This window comes from Salvelinus alpinus, chromosome 6, assembly GCF_045679555.1.
Source record: "Salvelinus alpinus chromosome 6, SLU_Salpinus.1, whole genome shotgun sequence".
In the NCBI taxonomy this organism is placed as follows: domain Eukaryota; kingdom Metazoa; phylum Chordata; class Actinopteri; order Salmoniformes; family Salmonidae; genus Salvelinus; species Salvelinus alpinus.
The window spans coordinates 66418565-66443708 of record NC_092091.1 but is presented as its reverse complement, the minus strand read 5'-3'; the positions used below and the strand labels follow the sequence as shown (position 1 = coordinate 66443708).

General features: G+C 46.9%; 1 protein-coding gene across 3 annotated transcripts in view; it reads right to left on the bottom strand.

Annotated features, from left to right (window-relative positions):
* Positions 1–25144, bottom strand: part of LOC139579136 (lipopolysaccharide-responsive and beige-like anchor protein) — a 310713-nt gene that overhangs the window by 12706 nt on the left and 272863 nt on the right. For 2 of the 3 annotated variants that reach the window (XM_071407446.1, XM_071407448.1), the window contains 5 exons: positions 21497–21586; positions 14541–14718; positions 13194–13259; positions 8578–8733; positions 3498–3665 (listed from right to left, as the gene is read on the bottom strand). In XM_071407446.1, the coding sequence (XP_071263547.1) occupies positions 3498–3665; positions 8578–8733; positions 13194–13259; positions 14541–14718; positions 21497–21586 (658 nt within the window). Of the gene's footprint in view, positions 1–3497; positions 3666–8577; positions 8734–13193; positions 13260–14540; positions 14734–21496; positions 21587–25144 lie in introns of all 3 variants that reach the window. The other variant, XM_071407447.1, reaches the window with a different exon arrangement.

Genomic DNA, 25144 nt, shown 5'->3' with positions numbered 1-25144 from the left:
CAGGCTGGCTGGCTCAGACTAAGGACGAAGAATAACAGATGCACATATACAGATACAGCCTTAAGAAATGTATTTACACTGCTTGACTTTTTCCACATTTTGTTGAGTTATAGACTGAATAAAAAAAATAAAAAAATAAAAAAAATTCTCAATGTGTCACAGGTCAACACACAATACCCCATGATGTCAAAGTGGAATTATGTTTATAAACATTTTTACAAATGAAAAGCTGAAATGTCTTGAGTCAATAAGTATTCAAGCCCTTTGTTATGGCAAGCCTAAATTAGTTCAGTAGTAGAAATGCTTAAAAGTACCAATAAGTTGCATGGACTTAGTGTTTAACATGATTTTTAAATGACTATCCGATCTCTGTTCCCCACACATACAATTATCTGTAAGGTCCCCCAGTCGAGCAGTGAATTTCAAACACAGATTTAACCACAAAGACCAGGAAGGTTTTCCAATGCCTCGCAAATAAGGGCACCTACTATTGGTAGATAAATAAAATATATTTTATTAAAAAGACATTGAATATCCATTCAAGCATGGTGAAGTTACACTTTGGATGGTGTATCAATACACCCAGTCACGACAAAGATACAGGTGTCCTTCCTAACTCAGATGCCGGAGAGGAAGGAAACCGCTCAGGGATTTCACCATGAGTGCCAATGGTGACTTTAAAACAGTTACAGAGTTAATTGGCTGTGATAGGAGAAAACTGAGGATGGATCAACAACATTGTAGTTACTCCACAATAATTGACCTAATTGACAGAGGGAAAATAAGGATGCCTGTACAGAACACAAATACACCAAAACATCCAGAACACAAATACTCCAAGGCACTAAAGTAATACTGCAAAAAATGTGACAAAGCAATTAACTTGTTGTCCTGAATACATTTACATTTAAGTCATTTAGCAGACGCTCTTATCCAGAGCGACTTACAAATTGGTGCATTCACCTTATGATATCCAGTGGAACAGCCACTTTACAATAGTGCATCTAACTCTTTTAAGGGGGAGGGGGGGTTAGAAGGATTACTTTATCCTATCCTAGGTATTCCTTAAAGAGGTGGGGTTTCAGGTGTTATATAATACAAAGTGTTATGTTTGGGGCAAATCCAATACAACACATTACTGAGTACCACTCTCCATATTTTCCAGCATATTAGTGGCTGCAACATGTTATGGGTATGCTTGTAATCGTTAAGGACTGGGGAGTTTTTCAGGATAAAAGATAAACGTAATGGAGCTAAGCACAGGCAAAATCCTAGAGGAAAACATAGTTCAGTCTGCTGTTCACCAGACACGGAGACAAATTCACTTTTCAGCAGGACAACAACCTAAAACACAAGTCCAAATATACACTGGAGCTGCTTACCAAGACGACATTGAATGTTCTTGAGTGGCCGAGATACAGTTCTGACTTAAATCTACTTGAAAATCTATGGCAAGACCTGAAAATGGTTGTCTAGCAATGATCAACAACCAATTTGACAAGAGCTTGAAGAATTTTGAAAATAATAATGGGCAAGTGTTGTACAATCCAGGTGTGGAAAGCTCTTAGAGACTTACCCAGAAAGACTGCTTCTACAAAGTATTGACTCAGGGGTGTGAATACTTATGTAAATTAGATATTTCTATATTTCATTTTCAATAACTTTGGTAACATTTCTAAAATCATGTTTTCTATTTGTCATTATGGGGTTTTTGAGTATAGATGGGTAAGAGAAAAATAGATATATTTAATCCATTTTAAATTCAGGCTGTAACACAACAAAATGTGGAATAAGTCAATGGGTATGAATACTTTCTGAAGGCACTGTACACACACACACTTTATACAAACACACACGCTAGATTCACTACTAGACTGTACACCATGCAAACTGGCACTGCCTGAGGCAGTGGAAGAACAATGTACATATCGACACAGATACCCTACTCCTATGCCAACTGCCCCATTCAATCAAATCTGCCAACCTTAAAATCACGCGTAGCCGATGTGGAATTGGGGATTCATAAGGCACACACATCATATACGTATGTAGAATGTAATTATCTTTTCTTGTTTGATCTATTTGGTATAAATGAACACAGCCCACAGTATGCATGTTTTATTAATGAAATGTACATTTCTACTGATTGTACTCAGAGTGATGTAATCATCCATGTGTGAAGTAATAACCTCATATGGTAATATATTATACATCTAATTATTTATATAATTTAGAATTAACCGAATATGCGGGTCAATGGTAATTTACACCTCGGAAACAAGGAATACCTCGACTGCTAAATCACAAAATAGCAGCCAAATTCTGTAAAATAGCAGCCAAAATCTGTAAAATAGCAGCCAAAATCTGTAAAATAGCAGCCAAATCTGTAAAATAGCAGCCAAATCTGTAAAATAGCAGCCAAAAGTCTGTATTTTGTAACTTAATCAACATGCCCACTTTCCCCGTAGACCTGTACCGTAGACCTTGGTTTGTTTTAGTTTTAGAAAGACCTCTTGGTAAATTCCACTTGTGGTGGGAAAGACTGCGACATCCACATCCAAAACACCAGATGAGGTCAGTGACACGCTATCATCTAACGTTCCGTGTTCCAGATCAACAACCGATGTGTCTTATTAACCAAATCACAATTTGTCATAAATTGCAGTCCATTTGTAGCAGAGCACTTAACAGGATGTAAGGGTCTCTAAGCCAGCCAAATTAGTACCATGGAGGCAGTGACTCTCACTGCTCTGTGCTGTGTGTTTAGCCCTTTGATCATCACGGTCCGTGTCATATGTCATGGTAAGAGTAAGGGCTGTAAGGGGCGGCCCCCAACGGTAACGTTTTGCACTTCTCATGACTGTTCTAACCCCGTATCAGATGGAAGGTGGTGGGCTTCCATGTGACCAGCGACCCCCACGTCACATTTACCGTCTCTAAGTGGTCCTCGGACTCTCACTCACACACACATGGAGGGACAACACACACATGTATGTGCGCACACACACACTAACTTTCTCTCACACACACTAACTTTCTCTCTAACACACACACACACACACACACACACACACACACACACACACACACACACACACACACACACACACACACACACACACACACACACAGACACACACACACACACTACAGAGCGAGAGCCCATTTCTTGACCACAGCCAGTTCCCTGAAATCCAATCTGTGTGTTGGAGACCTAGTGTGGTCAGATGAAACTAGCTGTTACTTTACAGACTGGGGCCGTAAATACAGTCAGACCTGTCTCTGAGAGAGAGGGTTCTGGGCGACAGTGTGGTACTCTACACAGGCAGCCCTATTCTGATTGTTTTCCCAATTATTGGCAAAAGAGCTGATCTGATTGGTCAAAAGACCAATTAGTAAGAGAAAAAATAAATCTGAATTGGGCTGCCTGTGTAAACGCAGACGTACTCTTCATGTTACTGTAGGATTTCCCCCCCTAGCATAGAAGGTGTACTTACTTCCGGGGTTCTCTCCGATGCTGCTGTGTTTTCCGTTCCAGTACCAGAGCAGTAATGTGGCGTCTCTGGAGCCTGACAGGACGTAGCAGTCCCCTCCGATGTACGACTCAGACCTGGCCAGACACGTCACCACGTCACGGTGACCAAACACTATCTGGGTCAGCTTCCCTGGAAACACACACACACACACACACACACACACACACACACACACACACACACACACACACACACACACACACACACACACACACACACACACACACACACACACACACACACACACACACACACACACACACTATGAGCCACAGCCATCTAATTTTTATTCTAGTTATGAAATATTAAATACAGTAGCAATTTATTTTACAGTACTTTATGTACTGTATTTGGCATTTGACATAGAAGCAACACAATTTACAGTAGTATTACAGCAACAACACTAATGGCAAACATTAACATAAAATGTCTCAATATTCCATCATGTAAACCATCTACTTGCAAACAAATGTGCTGAGCAAAAAACACACTCTCTGAACCATTAATATACAGAGTTGTTGCATGTGCCTGCTGTCTTGTTGCATGTGCCTGCTGTCTTAACTATTCTACACCTTCCAGATGAGCTCACAGCCTCACACTGATCTTCACACGAGTGTAAATATTTTCTCTTGGTGTTTGTGTGTGCACTTGTGTATTCACACGTGTGTGTGTGTGTGTGTGTGTGTGTGTGTGTGTGTGTGTGTGTGTGTGTGTGTGTAATTGCTGTCAGATTGCAGGCCCATAGTAACAGCACCATGGCTGTCTAACAGGCATTACCCTCGTCATACTGTGACCTCTACAGTCAGTCAGTGAATATTTATCTAGTATTGCAGACACACTTCACTGTTCTGTAACCCAGGGTGCATTTCTGTCTGGGTGTCAGCTTCACTGTCTGTTTCATAATTACCTTTTATCTGGATAAAAAGAGGGATAATTGTAGTGTGTGTGTCCGCAGTCTGGCTCAGCTTCTTACAGACACAGTTAACCAAGACATCATAGCTATGTAATATAAAAAATGTCTGACAGTTCATATATACACTAGAAAATAATTATAGACTCCTAATTATGGATTAATTTCTGCACAGCGCAGGAACTATGCCAAATCTAAGACTTCATTCTAACACGTGGGTGTTACAGGTTTTAAGTATCTAAAAAAGTATCTCAAATTGATTGTGAAGCTCAACAAAGTCACTTGTAGATGATTTGAACATGAGGCGAAACAATGCTAATATCAGTCCCATGGATGAATGGTATTTGTGCCACAAATGCTAAACCATAAGTATGGATTGCTGTTATACCTTGTCCATAGACCGCTTACAGGGTAAGGAAACCAATATGTCATTTGGGAGAACTATCCCTTTAAATACACCCCCACCCACTTCAATTTCAGATTACATTCAATCAACAGGACACTATGAGCAAGGTGGAGAGGGAGGAGAGTGTCGCTGTTTCCAAATCAAGTGTTGTAAATTGATCAAATCAGTCCTATTCTTTAACCTGGGGGGCTACGGGGAGCGGGACAGCAGCTGTTGAACGCGTGTAGGATTAAAACCGTATTAGGGTCACACACCCCTGAGACAGACACACAATGGTCTCTCTCTTCCCTGCCCCTCTTTCCCTCTTTACAGGAGATGGGGAGATAGAGAGCTTCTGCCTTTCAAAATTGAATCACATGCCTTTTGTAGATCTCCAGAGTGGTTCTGAATAGGGTTGTAGATGAGAGCCGGGACATATAGAGACGGAGCCGGGATATATAGAGACGGAGCCGGGACATATAGAGACGTAGCCGGGACATATAGAGACGGAGCCGGGACATATAGAGACGTAGCCGGGACATATAGAGACGGAGCCGGGACATATAGAGACGGAGCCGGGACATATAGAGACGTAGCCGGGACATATAGAGACGTAGCCGGGACATATAGAGACGTAGCCGGGACATATAGAGACGGAGCCGGGACATATAGAGACGGAGCCGGGATATATAGAGACGGAGCCGGGATATATAGAGACGGAGCCGGGACATATAGAGACGGAGCCGGGACATATAGAGACGGAGCCGGGACATATAGAGACGGAGCCGGGACATATAGAGACGGAGCCGGGATATATAGAGACGTAGCCGGGATATATAGAGACGGAGCCGGGACATATAGAGACGGAGCCGGGACATATAGAGACGTAGCCGGGATATATAGAGACGTAGCCGGGATATATAGAGACGTGGCCGGGACATATAGAGACGGAGCCGGGACATATAGAGACGGAGCCGGGACATATAGAGACGTAGCCGGGATATATAGAGACGGAGCCGGGACATATAGAGACGTGGCCGGGACATATAGAGACGTGGCCGGGATATATAGAGACGTAGCCGGGACATATAGAGACGTAGCCGGGATATATAGAGACGTAGCCGACGTAGCCGGGACATATAGAGACGTGGCCGGGACATATAGAGACGTAGCCGGGACATATAGAGACGGAGCCGGGACATATAGAGACGGAGCCGGGACATATAGAGACGGAGCCGGGACATATAGAGACGTAGCTGGGATATATAGAGACGTAGCCGGGACATATAGAGACGGAGCCGGGACATATAGAGACGTAGCCGGGATATATAGAGACGTAGCCGGGACATATAGAGACGGAGCCGGGACATATAGAGACGTAGCCGGGACATATAGAGACGTAGCCGGGACATATAGAGACGTAGCCGGGACATATAGAGACGTAGCTGGGATATATAGAGACGTAGCCGGGACATATAGAGACGTAGCTGGGATATATAGAGACGTAGCCGGGACATATAGAGACGTAGCCGGGAGACAGAGACGTAGCCGGGACATATAGAGACGTAGCCGGGACATATAGAGACGTAGCCGGGACATATAGAGACGTAGCCGGGAGACAGAGACGTAGCCGGGACATATAGAGACGTAGCCGGGACATATAGAGACGTAGCTGGGATATATAGAGACGTAGCCGGGACATATAGAGACGTAGCCGGGAGACAGAGACGTAGCCGGGACATATAGAGACGTAGCCGGGACATATAGAGACGTAGCCGGGAGACAGAGACGTAGCCGGGACATATAGAGACGTAGCCGGGACATATAGAGACGTAGCCGGGACATATAGAGACGTAGCCGGGACATATAGAGACGTAGCCGGGAGACAGAGACGTAGCCGGGACATATAGAGACGTAGCCGGGACATATAGAGACGTAGCCGGGACATATAGAGACGTAGCCGGGAGACAGAGACGTAGCCGGGAGACAGAGACGTAGCCGGGAGACAGAGACGTAGCCGGGAGACAGAGACGTAGCCGGGAGACAGAGACGTAGCCGGGAGACAGAGACGTAGCCGGGAGACAGAGACGTAGCCGGGAGACAGAGACGTAGCCGGGAGACAGAGACGTAGCCGGGAGACAGATGTAGCTGGAGACGTATGGAGCTGGAGGATAGAGGCTATACCTATGCTTATATACCTATGCTTATTATAAAGGCTGTACCTGGGTCAGTACAGTAAACAGGGATCTAATGGGGCTATACCTACACCTACTATAAAGGCTGTACCTGGGTCAGTACAGTAAACAGGGATCTAATGGGGCTATACCTACACCTACTATAAAGGCTGTACCTGGGTCAGTACAGTAAACAGGGATCTAATGGGGCTATACCTACACCTACTATAAAGGCTGTACCTGGGTCAGTACAGTAAACAGGGATCTAATGGGGCTATACCTACACCTACTATAAAGGCTGTACCTGGGTCAGTACAGTAAACAGGGATCTAATGGGGCTATACCTACACCTACTATAAAGGCTGTGCCTGGGTCAGTACAGTAAACAGGGATCTAATGGGGCTATACCTACACCTACTATAAAGGCTGTACCTGATGGATTAGGTGTCTTGTGGAAGGGTCGATGATTAGGGGCTGTGAAATGAATGGTGAAGTTAATAGGACACTGAATGACGCTCTAGAATAAGGGCTGTAATCGGGTCAGGGGAGTATACAGGCCTCTGATGGAACTATATTTGAAAGGCTGTACCTGGGTCAGTTGACTACAGAGCACTCAGAAGGGGTGCATTGCTACATCTGCATTGCATGCTTTTTGGGGTTTTAGGCTGGGTTTCTGTATAAGCACTTTGGGACATCTGCTGATGTAAAAAGGGCTTTATAAATACATTCGATTTGTGGTAGAGCAAAATACAAAAAGGCTGTTCCTGAGTCAGTGAAGCACACAGGGCTCAGATGGAGCTGTGTAGTAAAGGCTGTTCCTGAGTCAGTGAAGGACACCGGGCTCAGATGGAGCTGTGTAGTAAAGGCTGTACCTGAGTCAGTGAAGCACACAGGGCTCAGATGGAGCTGTGTAGTAAAGGCCGAGTCAGTTGAGAACACGGGGCTCTGATGGAGCTGTGTAGTGTAGGCTGAGTCAGTGAAGCACACAGGGCTCAGATGGAGCTGTGTAGTAAAGGCTGAGTCAGTTGAGAACACGGGGCTCTGATGGAGCTGTGTAGTGAAGGCTGAGTCAGTGAAGCACACAGGGCTCAGATGGAGCTGTGTAGTAAAGGCCGAGTCAGTTGAGAACACGGGGCTCTGATGGAGCTGTGTAGTGTAGGCTGAGTCAGTGAAGCACACAGGGCTCAGATGGAGCTGTGTAGTGTAGGCTGAGTCAGTTGAGAACGCGGGGCTCTGATGGGGTGAAGGGGAGTGAATAATGAGACTCTGAAGTTGCTCTAGACGCTAGAATAAGTACTGATTCTGAGTCAGTGATATACACAGTGCTCATATGGATCTAGGTTGTAAGGGCTGTACCTGAGTCAGAGAAGATAATAAGAATCTGTAGGGGCAATAAGTATAAAGACTGTACCTGGGTCAGATTACTATATCGAAGTCTTAATGAACATATCCATAAGGGCAGTACCAGAGTCAGTGGAGTGAATAGGACTCTGAAGTCACTCTACAATAAAGGTTGTACCTGGGTCAGTTGCCTATATAGAACTCGGCAGAGCAAATTTGTAAAGGCTGTACCTGAGTCAGTGGAATAGACGCGGAAGCTCTTGTCCCAGAAGCCACAGAGCAGGATGAAGCGGTTGTCTGCGGTGATGATGAAACACTGAGAGTGGATGTGAATGCTCTGGTCCAACAGGTCTGTGATCTGACGACGGTGGGTCCCCACGTTACTGGCTGGAGAGGGGAAGGAGAGGAGGAGGGAGGTGGAAGGATGAGGGTGGAGGAGAAGGAGGGAGAGAGGGAGGGGGATGGGGAGGGAGAGAGTGAGGGGGATGGGGAGGGAGAGAGGGAGGGAGAGAGAGAGAGAGGGAGAGAGGGAGGGAGGTAGAGAGGGGGAGGGAGGTAGAGAGGGGTAGGGAGGAGGGGACAGGGGGAGGTGAGGTGAGGAAGAGAAATACATACTGAGATGTTGCACAGTAATTCATTAAGTAAAGCATGTAAGTCTGAGGAAAAACATATTGTATAAAATCCGATTGTTTTCCTTTACGATATCGCCGCGTTAATCATTTTCACAAAGACATCAGACCATTACTGGAGCTACCAACTACGACACTTGTCACGCATGGCGTTTACACACGTTCATCGCCACGGCAGCAGCACCAGTTTGATTTGTGAGGGAATACATAAAACATCTAGGACGTGGCGTTTACAAGGGTTTCCCATTTTCCACTGGGCCTAAGAGTTTGAGTAACGATGAGCGTGCATATTCTCTCTCTCCCCAGAAGGAGAAAAGTCTTCCAATAGCTAAGAAGAGGAGAGGAGCCACGCATAGTCAGGACAACATCAATTAAATCCACTTTGGCCCCTTATCGCTGAGTTGGAGGTTTGTGTGTGAGTGTGTGAGTGAGTGGGTGAGAGAGAGAGAGAGAGAAAAGACAAAAGAAATAACAGACTAAAACAAAGGCCATGTCTGTTTTAGACTGGTGCATTTCCTTGGCCTTGCAGACGTAGCCATCTATCATGAAGTGCTTTGTAGTGGATAAGATATTAAGATATGCTGCGCCAGTTTCCCGGACAAAGATTAAGTCGAATCCTATATCATTATCAGAATCTCCATTAAAAATATTTCTTAGTCCTGGACTAGACTTAATCTGTGTCCAGGGAACAAACAGGCACATTAGGTTCTAGACTTCATCCTCCCTTTCTCTCGGGCTCTCTTCTCTCTCTCCTGCTCTAACTCAAGATGAACAGGTGTGGGTCCGGCCCAGGCATCCCTGACAGAGACCAGCACGCCATGTCTGACGAATATTTAAACCAATTATCAACATTTCCCCCTGCTACGGCAGCCCCGCCAGTCAAATACAATTTAGTGTGTTTAAACTGAAGCTCCTTGTGGAATGTGAGAAGTATAAATACAGAAATGACACGTTAAGAAAATATCCCCTCACCACACGCATTATACATGTGATGTGGAGCGTGGGCTGGTGCTGAAAAGTGACAAAACAGAGCTGTGAGTGAGTTGCAGAGATAGAATGTGAGTAAGACCTTAAACAGGGTAATTTACACTCAAGGCCGCAGGGCCAGACGGATTACCAGAACGCATACTCAAAGCTTACAAGTGTCTTCACTGACATGTTCAACCTCTCCCTGACCCAGTCTGTAATACCTACATGTTTCAAGAAGACCACCATAGTCCCTGTGCCTAAGATCACCATAGTAACCTGTATAAATGACTATCGCCCCATAGGACTCACATCTGTAGCCATGAAATGCTTTGAAAGGCTGGTCATGGCTCACAACACCATCATCCCAGACCCCCTGGACACACTCCAATTCGCAATCCGCCCCAACAGATCCACAGATGACACAATCTCTATTGGACTCCACACTGCCCTTTCCCACCTGGACAAGATGAACACCTATGTGATAGTGCTGTTCATTGACTACACCTCAGCGTTCAACACCATAGTGCCCTCCAAGCTCATCACTAAGCTAAGAACCCTGGCACCGAACACTGGATCCTGGACTTCCTGACAGGCCGTCCCAGTTGGTGAGTTTGCCAACGACACAGCATTGGTAGGCCTGATCACAGACTACGATCAGACAGCCTATAGGGAGGAGGTCAGAGACTTAGCAGTGTGGTGTCCAGAACAACAACCTCTCCCTCAACATGAGTAAGATCAAGGAACCGATCGTGGACTACAGGAAACGGAGGGACGAGCACGCCCCCATTCACATGGACGGGGCTGCAGTGGAGCAGGTCGAGAGCTTCAAGTTCCTCTATGTTCACATCACTAAGGATGTATCATGGTCCGCACACACCAACACAGTCGTGGGGGGGGGGGGGGGCACGACAACACCTCTTCCTCCTCAGGTGGATGAAAAGATTTGGCATGGGTCCCCAGATTCTCAAAAACATCTACAGCTGCACCATTGAGAGCATCTTGACTGGCTGCATCACAGCTTGGTACGGCAAATGCTTGGCATCCGACCGCAAGGCTCTAAAGAGGGTAGTGCCGACGGCCCAGTCCATCACTGGGGCCGAGCTCCCTGCCATCCAGGACCTCTATAGCAGGCAGTGTCTGAGGAAGGCCCTAAAAATTGTCAAAGTCTCCAACCACCCAAGTCATAGCATGTTCTCTCTGCTACCGCACAGCAAGTGGTACCAATGCACCAAGTCTGGAACCAACAGAACACTGAACAGCTTCTACCCCCCAAGCCATAAGACTGCTAAATAGTTAAATAGTAATCAATAGCTACCTGGACTATCTGCATTGACCCTTTTTGTACTAACTTTTCTGTCTCATCACATACGCTGCTGCTACTGTTAATTATCGGTCACTTTATTCTTAGTTATATGTACGTAGCTACCTCAATTACCTCGTACCCCTGCATATCGACTGGTACTGGTACCCCGTGTATATAGTCAAGTTCTTGTTACTCATTGTGTATTTATTATTACTTGTATTAGTACGGGTTTTACTTTTCTATTATTTCTCTATTTTATTTCTCTCTGCATTGTTGGGAAGGTCCTGTAAGTGAGGATTTCACTGTTAGTCTACACTTGTTGTTTACAAAGCAAATAAAACGACACACACACACAGTATATAAAAAGGAGGGTCATAAAAGGGGAGAAATGGATCTGGATGGAGATGAGCTGGTGGGAATGACATTTTAACTAGACAACCGTTAGAGGAAACGTGTGTGTGTTTGGACGAGAGAGAACGAGACAGAGAGAGAGAACATTTGCGAGGTCAAGAGAGCAACAGAGAGAGGAAGAATGAGAGAGAACAATAAAGGAGAGAGAGAAAGAGCTCTGTCTCTGACCACTCTCTCCCAGACAGTGTATCCTATACATCACTAGAGCTCTGTCTCTGACCACTCTCTCCCAGACAGTGTATCCTATACATCACTAGAGCTCTGTCTCAGACCACTCTCTCCCAGACAGTGTATCCTATACATCACTAGAGCTCTGTCTCTGACCACTCTCTCCCAGACAGTGTATCCTATACATCACTAGAGCTCTGCCTCTGACCACTCTCTCCCAGACAGTGTATCCTATACATCACTAGAGCTCTGTCTCTGACCACTCTCTCCCAGACAGTGTATCCTATACATCACTAGAGCTCTGCCTCTGACCACTCTCTCCCAGACAGTGTATCCTATACATCACTAGAGCTCTGTCTCTGACCACTCTCTCCCAGACAGTGTATCCTATACATCACTAGAGCTCTGCCTCTGACCACTCTCTCCCAGACAGTGTATCCTATACATCACTAGAGCTCTGTCTCTGACCACTCTCTCCCAGACAGTGTATCCTATACATCACTAGAGCTCTGTCTCTGACCACTCTCTCCCAGACAGTGTATCCTATACATCACTAGAGCTCTGTCTCTGACCACTCTCTCCCAGACAGTGTATCCTATACATCACTAGAGCTCTGTCTCTGACCACTCTCTCCCAGACAGTGTATCCTATACATCACTAACGCTCCGCTCCTCTGCTCGCCTCCTCATCAACAAGTCGTGAGTGATGAGAGGCGCCCATATTGTCCTGACATCCGCCCGCCGCGCATTCTCAATCACACATTATTACCACATTCATATTCATTTATACTGACATAGATCCTTTCCCCCGCTCAAATTAAACCAGAGAGAAAGAGAGAGTAGGAAAAACTGTGAGAGAGAAAGTGAGAGATGGAGAGAGAGAGGGATAGAGGAGAGAGAGAGAGAGAGAGAGGGATAGAGGAGAGAGGGATAGAGGGGATAGAGGGGATAGAGGGGAGAGAGGGGAGAGAGGGGAGAAAGAGAGAGAGAAAGAGAGAAAGAGAGAGAGAGAGAGAGAGAGAGAGAGAGGGATAGAGGAGAAGGGCGAGCTTGATGATGAAATACCAGTCTAGGCCACAGCTCATTGCATTCCAATTTGCATGCAAATGGTTTAGCAGAGGAGAGAGCAGAGTGGAGGATTTATTTCAGGGGATGAGAGGACGAGGGGGCTGTTGGTGGGCAGAGGCTGTGAAACAACAGCAAGCTACTGGCCAGGGACACTGCCTTGGCCCATCACAATGAATCCCAGAGACACACACAGACAGAGAGTCACATATTTGAACGCACGCACGCACGCACGCACGCACGCACGCACGCACGCACGCACGCACGCACGCACACACACACACACACACACGCACGGCATACCTATCAGAGGGTCTATTTCCACGGGCAGTTGGTACTGCTGGTCCTGCACAGAGGAGCCTTGATGACCTGCGAGAGAGAGAGAGAGAGGAAAAGAGATGTGTGGGAGGAAGGAATGAGTGGGATGCAGAAAGAAGGATGGGTTTAATATCAGTGATTTGGCCCTGTGGAGTACTTTGGCTTCTGTTCCATATGGGAGATGCTAAAATGTAATTTGCCACACTCAAAGCCTATTGTCCCCCAGAGCGCTCTACCAAAGAGTTACATTTAGCTGTAAAACGGTTTTCTGTGACTCCAAATTGACTCTGATAATACATAGTAATAAACAAGTTAATAAGATAATATCGTGAATCCTTACATCTGAACATCCTCTAATAATACAGATTTGTACCATAAACAAGTTAAAATAATTAACAATTCAAGATCTAACCACAAACAATATCATATGAAATCCACTCATCAAAACAAAATGCTCCAAACTCAATGAGATCTACAAATCTTCATTGTCTTTGAGTTTCATAACGTCAGACTTCATCCCATATCCCCTTCCCTGTTATTCCACAGCAGGGTTGATGTTTAATAAATAAACCATGAGGAGTGAGGTCTTGATGCATCAATGAGGAAGTGAAACCTAACGCTGGCAGAGTGCACGTGTCACATTTGATCCTGCCTTTTAGGAGGACCGCTCAACTGTCTCAGAATTCAACGTCCTGTCCTGGGAAGATGAAAGAGACAAGCCTATTGGCTGCTCTCGTTGAGATACACAGATAAATACTGACTGAAGGTCTTTGGATACGATACTGTGTGTGGATAAACGTGTAGTCCTCAACTGTGTGTGGATAAACGTGTAGTCCTCAACTGTGTGTGGATAAACGTGTAGTCCTCAACTGTGTGTGGATAAACGTGTAGTCCTCAACTGTGTGTGGATAAACGTGTAGTCCTCAACTGTGTGTGGATAAACGTGTAGTCCTCAACTGTGTGTGGATAAACGTGTAGTCCTCAACTGTGTGTGGATAAACGTGTAGTCCTCAACTGTGTGCTCCAAAACTCTCTATTCTGTGTACTGGTCTTTGACGTGCTACATGAAATCAGACTTGATATCTCATATCCTACATATGAGTTGAATTTCAATGAATTGGTTAAATGTACATTTCAAGCCATAGGGCGGCGCACAATTGGCCCAGCGTCATCCGGGTTAGGGGAGGGTTTGGCCGGGGTAGGCCGTCATTGTAAAACAAGAATTTGTTCTTAACCGACTTGCCTAATTAAATAAAGGTTAAAAAAATTATCCAGCTGACTTCTACAAGATATTCCTACTTTAGACTCCATTTCCTACAATCCCCCTCTTACCGGCCAGGCCGTGCCACTTGTTGACGGCGAAGAGGCGGTTGGCGGTGACGGTGATGATGGCGGGCGCGGCGAGGCCCGGCTGGGTGTTGGCGGCCACATGGGCCACGGGAGAGTTGCTGGGGAACTTCAACACCATGATCACATCCTGCTGCATCTGCTCCGTGAACATCAACGGGCTCTGCAGGAGGACATACTGGTGGTGATGGACAGATCAACGGACGGATGGACGGAAGGAGGGAGGGAGAGGAGGAGTCCAATGGATGGATAGATCCACAGACAAAGAGCAGGAGCGAACGAGGGATGGAGCAGCGGAGGAGAAGAGGGAACAGCAGGAGCAGCAGCAGTACGCAGAAAAGAGAGTGAAAACGAGAGAGAGAAAGAGGGGGGAAGGGAGGAGAGGGACAGAGAGAAAGTTAGCTGGGAAGCTAGCATGGAGTGGCAGCACTCAGAGGGAAGGAGGCCAGTTGGAGAAAAGCTGAGGTACTAAAAGCAGAGTACCATTATTCACATGATGACATCGATTAGAAGTCAGGGCAAGAAAAACAGACACAAGAAAACTATTTCTCAAAGACAAAGTTTGTGTCAATACTAAGGAAGGACCAACAAGTCTCAGCATTAAAACGGAAGACAAACAAACAAACAGACCAAACGTAAGAGGAGAAAAATCCACAGGATTGGTATAATGTGGGTGTATGTGTATAGTGTGTGTGTGTGAAATACCCTTGTTGGCCAAAACTCCTCTGTTGAACTCCCCGTGTTAACGTTGTTACAGTGCTCCCTCCCTAACACTCTATTAAAAGTGTCTGTAATGGCCACACAGATAGAGGACTCATCTTTGTATCTGCGTTACATTATGGCGTCTGTGATTGGTTATAGCCATCTATAGTGCTCTATCTATCTCCATGGTAATGCCTCATCAAATGTGGCACCATTAATAACCTGTTAGTGAGGGCTGCTGGGTAGTGGAGTCCTCCTCAAGTCTGACATTCTACACCATCTGTAATGAATCAAGAGTCTACTAGCAGTTACTTGTACTGGACCTCTAAATATAAGGACTAGTGTACATGCCAGACATGATCTATCTTTTAACAATGACAAAAGTCAACATTCTTCCTAAGAATTCTCAGACTTTGCTCAGGTCTCTCCAGGAAATGTTCATTAACATGACAATGGTCAGAAGTGAACTTGATACTTTTATCATTGGTAACAATCAGTCGCCACATCAAATAAAAATCAAATAAAAATCCCATTTTGTATTTATCTTCATATAAGAACTGACATTTGTTCCTGCCAAGCTTCGTCAAGACATCGACACTCACTTTAAACCATGTGAGTTCCCTTCTACTGATAAGAGTTGTTTTTACTGGCTCACACACATTATTCATCCTGCGTCCCAAATGGCACCCTATTCCCTCTACATAGTGCACTCCTTCTGATCAGGGTTCAGCTCAATAAAAGTGCACTCCACATGAAATAGGGTGCCATTTGTTCAGACTGAGGAGTCATTTGCAGGATGCCTGTAGTGAGCTGGGGAACATACTATACATGCTTAATGTCAGAGGCACACTGAGGTAAATCTCTGTTGTTTTAACAGGCTACTAGAATACTCTGACAACGTCATTACTGAACACCAACATGGGGACATGCCAGGACCGGAGTCTGACACCACACTCAGACAGGGGGACATGACAGGACCGGAGTCTGACACCACACTACACTCAGACAGGGGGACATGCCAGGACCGGAGTCTGACACCACACTACACTCAGACAGGGGGACATGACAGGACCGGAGTCTGACACCACACTACACTCAGACAGGGGGACATGACAGGACCGGAGTCTGACACCACACTACACTCAGAAAGGGGGACATGCCAGGACCGGAGTCTGACACCACACTACACTCAGACAGGGGGACATGACAGGACCGTAGTCTGACACCACACTACACTCAGACAGGGGGACATGACAGGACCGGAGTCTGACACCACACTACACTCAGACAGGGGGACATGACAGGACCGGAGTCTGACACCACACTACACTCAGACAGGGGGACATGACAGGACCGGAGTCTGACACCACACTACACTCAGACAGGGGGACATGACAGGACCGGAGTCTGACACCACACTACACTCAGACAGGGGGACATGACAGGACCGGAGTCTGACACCACACTCAGACAGGGGGACATGACAGGACCGGAGTCTGACCCCACACTCAGACAGGGGGACATGACAGGACCGGAGTCTGACACCACACTACACTCAGACAGGGGGACATGACAGGACCGGAGTCTGACACCACACTACACTCAGACAGGGGGACATGCCAGGACCGGAGTCTGACACCACACTACACTCAGACAGGGGGACATGACAGGACCGGAGTCTGACACCACACTACACTCAGACATGGGGACATGCCAGGACCGGAGTCTGACACCACACTACACTCAGACAGGGGGACATGACAGGACCGGAGTCTGACACCACACTACACTCAGACAGGGGGACATGACAGGACCGGAGTCTGACACCACACTACACTCAGACAGGGGGACATGCCAGGACCGGAGTCTGACACCACACTACACTCAGACAGGGGGACATGCCAGGACCGGAGTCTGACACCACACTACACTCAGACAGGGGGACATGACAGGACCGGAGTCTGACACCACACTACACTCAGACAGGGGGACATGACAGGACCGGAGTCTGACACCACACTACACTCAGACAGGGGGACATGCCAGGACCGGAGTCTGACACCACACTCAGACAGGGGGACATGACAGGACCGGAGTCTGACACCACACTACACTCAGACAGGGGGACATGCCAGGACCAGAGTCTGACACCACACTACACTCAGACAGGGGGACATGCCAGGACCGGAGTCTGACACCACACTACACTCAGACAGGGGGACATGACAGGACCGGAGTCTGACACCACACTACACTCAGACAGGGGGACATGACAGGACCGGAGTCTGACACCACACTACACTCAGACAGGGGGACATGCCAGGACCAGAGTCTGACACCACACTACACTCAGACAGGGGGACATGACAGGACCGGAGTCTGACACCACACTACACTCAGACAGGGGGACATGACAGGACCGGAGTCTGACACCACACTACACTCAGACAGGGAGACATGCCAGGACCGGAGTCTGACACCACACTACACTCAGACAGGGGGACATGACAGGACCGGAGTCTGACACCACACTACACTCAGACAGGGGGGCATGCCAGGACCGGAGTCTGACACCACACTACACTCAGACAGGGGGACATGACAGGACCGGAGTCTGACACCACACTACACTCAGACAGGGGGACATGACAGGACCGGAGTCTGACACCACACTACACTCAGACAGGGGGACATGACAGGACCGGAGTCTGACACCACACTACACTCAGACAGGGGGAGGGATGGAAAACAAAGGTGGAGAAGGACACAGCAAAGAGAGGTGTAAAGAGATTAATGGGGGAGTCAGAGAGAGAGAAAGAGGAAGAGGGAAAGCGAGAGAGAGCGAGAGAGCGCGCAAGGGAAGAGAGAGAGAGGGAGAAAGAGAGGGGGAGAAATTGCAAGTGCTAGGAAAATGAAGCGAGCGAGAGAGAAAGAAATGAGAGAGAGAGAAGGAAAGAAGTCCCTCATCTGCTGCTCGTGTGAATGGATAGAGAAAGGTGCCTAGGACACGTCAAACCTGTCCAAACTCACCAGGCCCACCTACCACCACCGGAGAGGCCAAACATTTACATACAAGACACCTTTAAACTTGAAAGGATGGACTCATATGCCCTCCTGCTCCAGTACTGGGGTCGAGTTTCCACTGGATTTCCGTACGTACGTGTGTGTCACCACAGGGAATTGAGGCCCTGCTCAACAACCTTGCGTTTATTTGTCTAGTAAAGTGTCTCCCCATTTCTCCCCTCCTTATTCTACTGCTCCCTTCTCATCTCAGCAGCTCTTACTGTACCTCACTGTACTGTACTGCACCCTACTGTACTGCACTGCACCCTACTGTACTGTACCCTACTGTACTGCACTGCACCCTACTGTACTGCACCCTACTGTACTGCACTGTACTGCACTGTACTGCACTGCACCCTACTGTACTGCACCCTACTGTACTGCACCCTACTGTACTGCACCCTACTGTACAGCACTACACCCTACTGTACAGCACTACACCCTACTGTAACCTACTGTACTGCACCCTAATGTACTGTACCATTCCCTACTGTACCGTATCATAACCTACTGTACCGTACCCTACTGTACCGTACCCTACTGTAATGTACTGCACCATACCCTAATGTACTGTAACTCTACTGTACTGTACCCTAATGTACTGCACACGACCCTGCTGCACCCTATTGCACGCTACTGTACCCCACTGCAGCCCACTGTACTGCACTGTTAATACACTGTTACTAATAATATACTGTACGCCAGGCCAGGATAGTCACCTTCTGATTTCATTAAGACATTAGAAGGGGAGGAAACAGAATCAACAGAACATCTTTTCAGGTACTGTCCATCGGTGGCTCGCTTTTGGAGTCAGGTCCCTCATCACAGTGAGGGATGTATTGCAAAAGGAAATGATAAAATGGCATTATACTGGGAAAGATGGGTTCATCTTTTAGTTGGAGTTAAGATCAGAATGAATGGTGGATTGGCCGCTGTGTGTGAAAATCCAGCACTTGTAAAGAGAGGAAATGAGGAATATACATACAATTATTTCTATAGTTATGTGAGAGAAAATAGCTGTAAGTAGCAGTAGAAGCAGTTTTCCGTTAAATTTACTCCAATCAGGGAGGGATGGTAGGGGGAAAAATATTAAGAAATAAAAAATCTAAATTAGGGGGATTAGAAATTATGCAAACAATTAATTTGATAGATTGTGGGTTCTATCTGCAAATATTAAATCTGATCTACCCTCAAAAAGAGCAAACGTCACCCACCTGGCACTCCAGGCAGGCAAACGCTAACAGTGTTTGAAAGAATTCAAGTAGTATTTGCACCCAGGTGTGGGGGAAACCCTAGACCTTCAACCTGTGGATGAATGTAGCATTATTTGGATTTGTGGTGAAGAGCTAATGGGGTGTTTGGTAAACATGGGTGGCATATGGGCAGCTCTGTGTGCGTGTGTGTTTGTGTATATGTGTGTGTTTGTATATGTGTGTGTGTTTGTGTATATGTGTGTGCCAATGGTCTCCAGCTGTCAGCACCACAGGGCCACCCCGCTAATGGGGGCTCTGGGGGGCTCAAGTCGGCACGTCATCCACAGCCCCCCCCAACACACCCCCTCTTCCTGCCCCTTAAAAGCCTGTCACCTTTGGGCCATTGTTCCCAGCCGGTCCTCCTCCCTCTGGTTCTCCCCTGGTACCCTCGTCTGTCTGTCTGAGGTGTAGAGTGGGAGTTTGGCTCAGGACCATGTTTCCACAGTGCTAATCCATTCACCCTCATCCGCCCCCCTACACCCAAAATCACACCTCATCCCTTCACCCAAAATCACACCTCACCCCTCTCTGAGGACGATAGGAGACGGGTTCAAAACCAGAGCTTACGTTTCCCAGGATTAGGATGGAGGGATGATTGGGGGGAGAGGAAAGACTATAGACGGGCTAGTGTAAGTCAAAGCAGAGACAGTAATTTAACATACTAGCAGTCAGAGACCGTCATTTAACATGCTAGCAGTCAGACACAGTCATTTAACATACTAAAGAGACAGTCATTTGACATACTAAAGAGACAGTCATTTGACATACTAGCAGTCAGAGACAGTCATTTGACATACTAGCAGTCAGAGACAGTCGTTTGACATACTAGCAGTCAGAGACCGTCGTTTGACATACTAAAGAGACAGTCAGAGACCGTCGTTTGACATACTAAAGAGACCGTCATTTAACATGCTAGCAGTCAGAGACCGTCGTTTAACATGCTAGCAGTCAGAGACCGTCGTTTAACATGCTAGCAGTCAGAGACAGTCATTTAACATGCTAGCAGTCAGAGACAGTCATTTAACATGCTAGCAGTCAGAGACAGTCGTTTAACATGCTAGCAGTCAGAGACCGCCGTTTAACATGCTAGCAGTCAGAGACAGTCGTTTAACATGCTAGCAGTCAGAGACCGCCGTTTAACATGCTAGCAGTCAGAGACAGTCGTTTAACATGCTAGCAGTCAGAGACAGTCGTTTAACATGCTAGCAGTCAGAGACAGTCGTTTAACATGCTAGCAGTCAGAGACAGTCGTTTAACATGCTAGCAGTCAGAGACAGTCGTTTAACATGCTAGCAGTCAGAGACAGTCGTTTAACATGCTGGCAGTCAGAGACAGTCGTTTAACATGCTGGCAGTCAGAGACAGTCGTTTAACATGCTGGCAGTCAGAGACAGTCGTTTAACATGCTAGCAGTCAGAGACAGTCATTTAACATACTAGCAGTCAGAGACAGTCGTTTAACGTACTAGCAGTCAAAGACAGTCGTTTAACGTACTAGCAGTCAGAGACAGTCATTTAACGTACTAGCAGTCAGAGACAGTCATTTAACATATTAGCAGTCAGAGACAGTCAAGGCTATTCCATTGGGCCTCTGGTTCTATCTACACTACTGAGGAGATGGGTCGGTATTGGGCACGGTATTGGGCACGGTATTGGGCACGGTATTGTGTAAGGTATTGTGTAAGGTATTGGGCATGGTATTGGGCATGGTATTGGGCATGGTATTGGGCATGGTATTGGGCATGGTATTGTGTAAGGTATTGGGCATGGTATTGTGTAAGGTATTGGGCATGGTATTGGGCATGGTATTGGGCACGGTATTGGGCACGGTATTGGGCACGGTATTGGGCACGGTATTGGGCACGGTATTGGGCACGGTGGTCAGTCTGGGTGTGAGCGTGCGCGTACGTGTGTGCGAGACTCACCACCTGCATGGCGGAGCTCCTTGGTGGGTGTGGCTCGATGAGCAGCTGACATGGGGTCTGTCCGAAACTCCTGATCTGTGCCTCCACAGCCTGGCGAGAGGGAGAGAGGTAGAGAGAGAGAGAGCAGTAGAGAGAGAGAGAGAGCAGTAGAGAGAGAGAGAGAGAGAGAGAGCAGGAGAGAGAGAGAGAGAGAGAGAGAGAGAGAGAGAGAGAGAGAGAGAGAGAGAGAGAGAGAGCAGTAGAGAGAGAGAGAGAGAGAGAGAGAGAGAGAGAGAGAGAGAGAGAGAGAGAGAGAGAGAGAGAGAGAGAGAGAGAGAGAGAGAGAGAGAGAGAGAGAGAGAGAGAGAGAGAGAGAGAGAGAGAGAGAGAGCAGTAGAGAGACAGAGAAACAGAGAGAGCGAGAGCGAGAGAAACAGAGAGAGAGAGAGCGAGAGAAACAGAGAGAGAGAGAGCGAGAGACAGACAGGCGGGTTAGGTTGCGCTAATTAAGAGATATAGGACCATAAATGTCACAGGAGACGCCGCCTCTCAGCTCTGGACAACATCAGGGGCCACAGAGTCAAGGTAACACAGGGCTGGGAGGACAGAGAGATGTACTATGATCAACACAGTAAATAATACATACAGCAACAGAGGTAGGTGTGTGTAGGAGTACTCTAGGTGAGATGGGGCTACAGAGAGAGAGAGTAAATACAACCCAATACATTGTAAATACAACTCATATTTATGTTTATTTATTTGCACATTGTTACAACACTGTATATAAACATAATGATATTTGAAATGTCTTTATACTTTTGGAAATTTTGTGTAATGTTTACTGTTCATTTTTTTATTGTTTATTTCACTTTTGTTTATTACCTACTCCACTTGCTTTGGCAATGATAACATATATGTTTCCCATGCCAATAAAGCTCCTTAAATTGAAATTGAATTGAGAGAGAGCGAGCGAGAGGGAGAAAGAAAGATCTTGGGCAGGAAAGACAGAGGTTAAGTGAGAGACTGCTGCGCCGGGCAATCTGACTGTGTGTGACTGCGTGTGAGAGAGTGAGTGTGGAGAAGAGCAGAGTACTATGTGAGACTGCAGTGGTTGAGCCTGAGCCGGGGTTGGCCTGGACTCTGGGAGTGATCTCATAGAGAAGGCCTGTACTGACTACAGATGGGATTTCCATGAGAGTTGCTGTGAACGGCACTGCTTATCCCTATTGTCTGAAACTAACCAGAGACGAGAGAGAGAGAGACTAGAGAGACTAGAGAGAGAAGAGAGAGAAGAGAGAGAGACTAGAGAGAGAGAGAGAGAAGAGAGAGAGGAGACAAGAGAGAGACTAGAGAGAGAGAGAGACTAGAGAGAGAGAGAGAGAGACTAGAGAGAGAGAGAGAGGAGAGAGAGAAGAGAGAGAGACTAGAGAGAGAGAGAGAGACTAGAGAGAGAGAGAAGAGAGAGAGAAGAGAGACAAGAGAGAGACTAGAGAGAAGAGAGAGAGAGAGAGAGAGAGAGAGAGAGAGAGAGAGAGAGAGAGAGAGAGAGAGAAGAGAGAGAGCGAGCGAGCCTCAGTTAAGCCCATAGACTCAGACTATACTTACTGTATACTAATACCTGGGATTCATGTGAAATGGCACCCTATTCCCTATGTAGTGCACTTCTTTTGACCAGACCCCTATTTGTACTCTAGTCAGAAGTCAGGCACTACATAGGGAAGTGGATGTAATTTCAGATCCAGACCTATACTCTGCCCTGCCTGCCATCCTACCTTTCAGCTTTGGTGGAGGTGTTGTAAAAAAAAAAAAAGATGGTTCCTAATCTCTAACAGGTATGAGAAAATCTCCCGGTCGAGACTCAAGGCCTCCACCGACGCCAGTTGATATGTGAGCGTCAGAAAACCCAGGGCTTTGGTTCCCTCTCTCTCCCTCCCTCCCTCTCTCTCTCTCTCGCTTTCCCCCAGTCTGTCTCCCTGCCTCTTACCTCCCCCTCCCCGCCCTCCCTCTCTTTTCCCGCTCTTTCCTTCTCTCTCCCTTTCTCTCCCCCACCCTTCTTTTCTCTGCCACTCAAGCTTTGATCCCCCACTCCTCTCACAGCTGAGGAGAACAATGGGATCTGTCCCTCCCTCTTTATTTAGTGTAAATCCACTCCTGGGTCCATTAGACTGGGCCATCGATTACAAACAGATGATCTAGTCTGTGTCCCAAATAGTACCCTATTCCCTACATAGGGCCCTGGTCAAAAGGAGTGCACCGTTAAGAGAATAGGGTGCTATTTGGAATGCAACCGTACAGTCATTAAGAGGATCTTGAAATACCAGAGAATGCATGTAGGGATTCTAGGAAAAGCCCAAGTCATTACGTCACTGGAATGGGAGTCAGGGCAGGGCAAGATGGCAATAAGCGCTAGCTAGCTAACCCAATGTCTTCACAGCATCACTGTTTGACGAAGGGGAACTAAAGAGGACTTTTACAAGATGATTTCAGATTTGCATAGAAATGTTGATGACGCAAAATAAGAACACTTTTCAGTATTTTCCGCAGCGTGAATGTGAGTGGTGTTTTCAGGCGCTAGCTCTAGCTAGACTAGTAGCTTGGCACAAGTCCAGCAGGAGGATTAAATGGAGGTGATTGATCAAAGTGTGTGAGCCTGGGGTGTGAGGGGTAGTCCGTCAGGACCCCTATGAACATCTGTGCCGGTGTAATTAGCTGTGGTCTGTCGTGTTCATCCAAAATACATTTGGCAAGAGCTATACCATATACATCCCTATATTATGCCATACATATTAAATACCAAATCATCCTTAATATATATATATTAACATTTCTCTGATATCACATTTTAAAAACCCCAAATATGATAAAATCTCTTGTATTAGTATACGATACAGACCACTTCCATCAGATCATGAACTGGACTGTGTGTACAGTATGGTGCGATGTCGGTCTCTCCCTACGGCCTCTATAGAGGACAACAGAACACGCTCCGTACCGCCGTACCTCCTCATCCCCTGCCATTCAGCTGCCCTTCATGCTCAGTGACTGGAGCTTCGCATGGCGGGCACCGAGGGCAAACGCTGATTTATCACCTCATTCCCATCCAGATGTGCTTGAGCCAACCACCTACCCACCCACGCATGCAGATTCATTACCAGGACCAGTGGGGAGAGGGGGGCTGTGGTCGGTCATTTCCCCAGCTAGAGGCCCATTACCCAGGCATGGCCAGGAGCCTGGTGCATGGTTAATACAACCGGACGGTAAATTGGATCTCTGACACCCACTATTTACCTTGGAGCTGCTCTGATGATCAGGGGAATAAATAAATCCACACCCCGCACAGCATGGTGCCATCAGAGAGAGAGAGCAGATAAACTGTGTCTGTGTGTGTGTGTGTGTGTGTGTGTGTGTGTGTGTGTGTGTGTGTGTGTGTGTGTGTGTGTGTGTGTGAGCGAAAGAGAGCGAGAGGAGAGAGATTGGAGGTGTATTGCATGAACACACATATACATGAATGAAGAGGGAGGAAAGTGAGTGAGTCTAAGAAAGAGTTTGTTGTCACCCTCCTCCCCCCTCCCTCCCTGTGTCCAATCAGCTGGGGAGGTTTCTCCACACACCTTCCTCCCTGTGTCCAATCAGCTGGGGAGGTTTCTCCACACACCCTCCTCCCTGTGT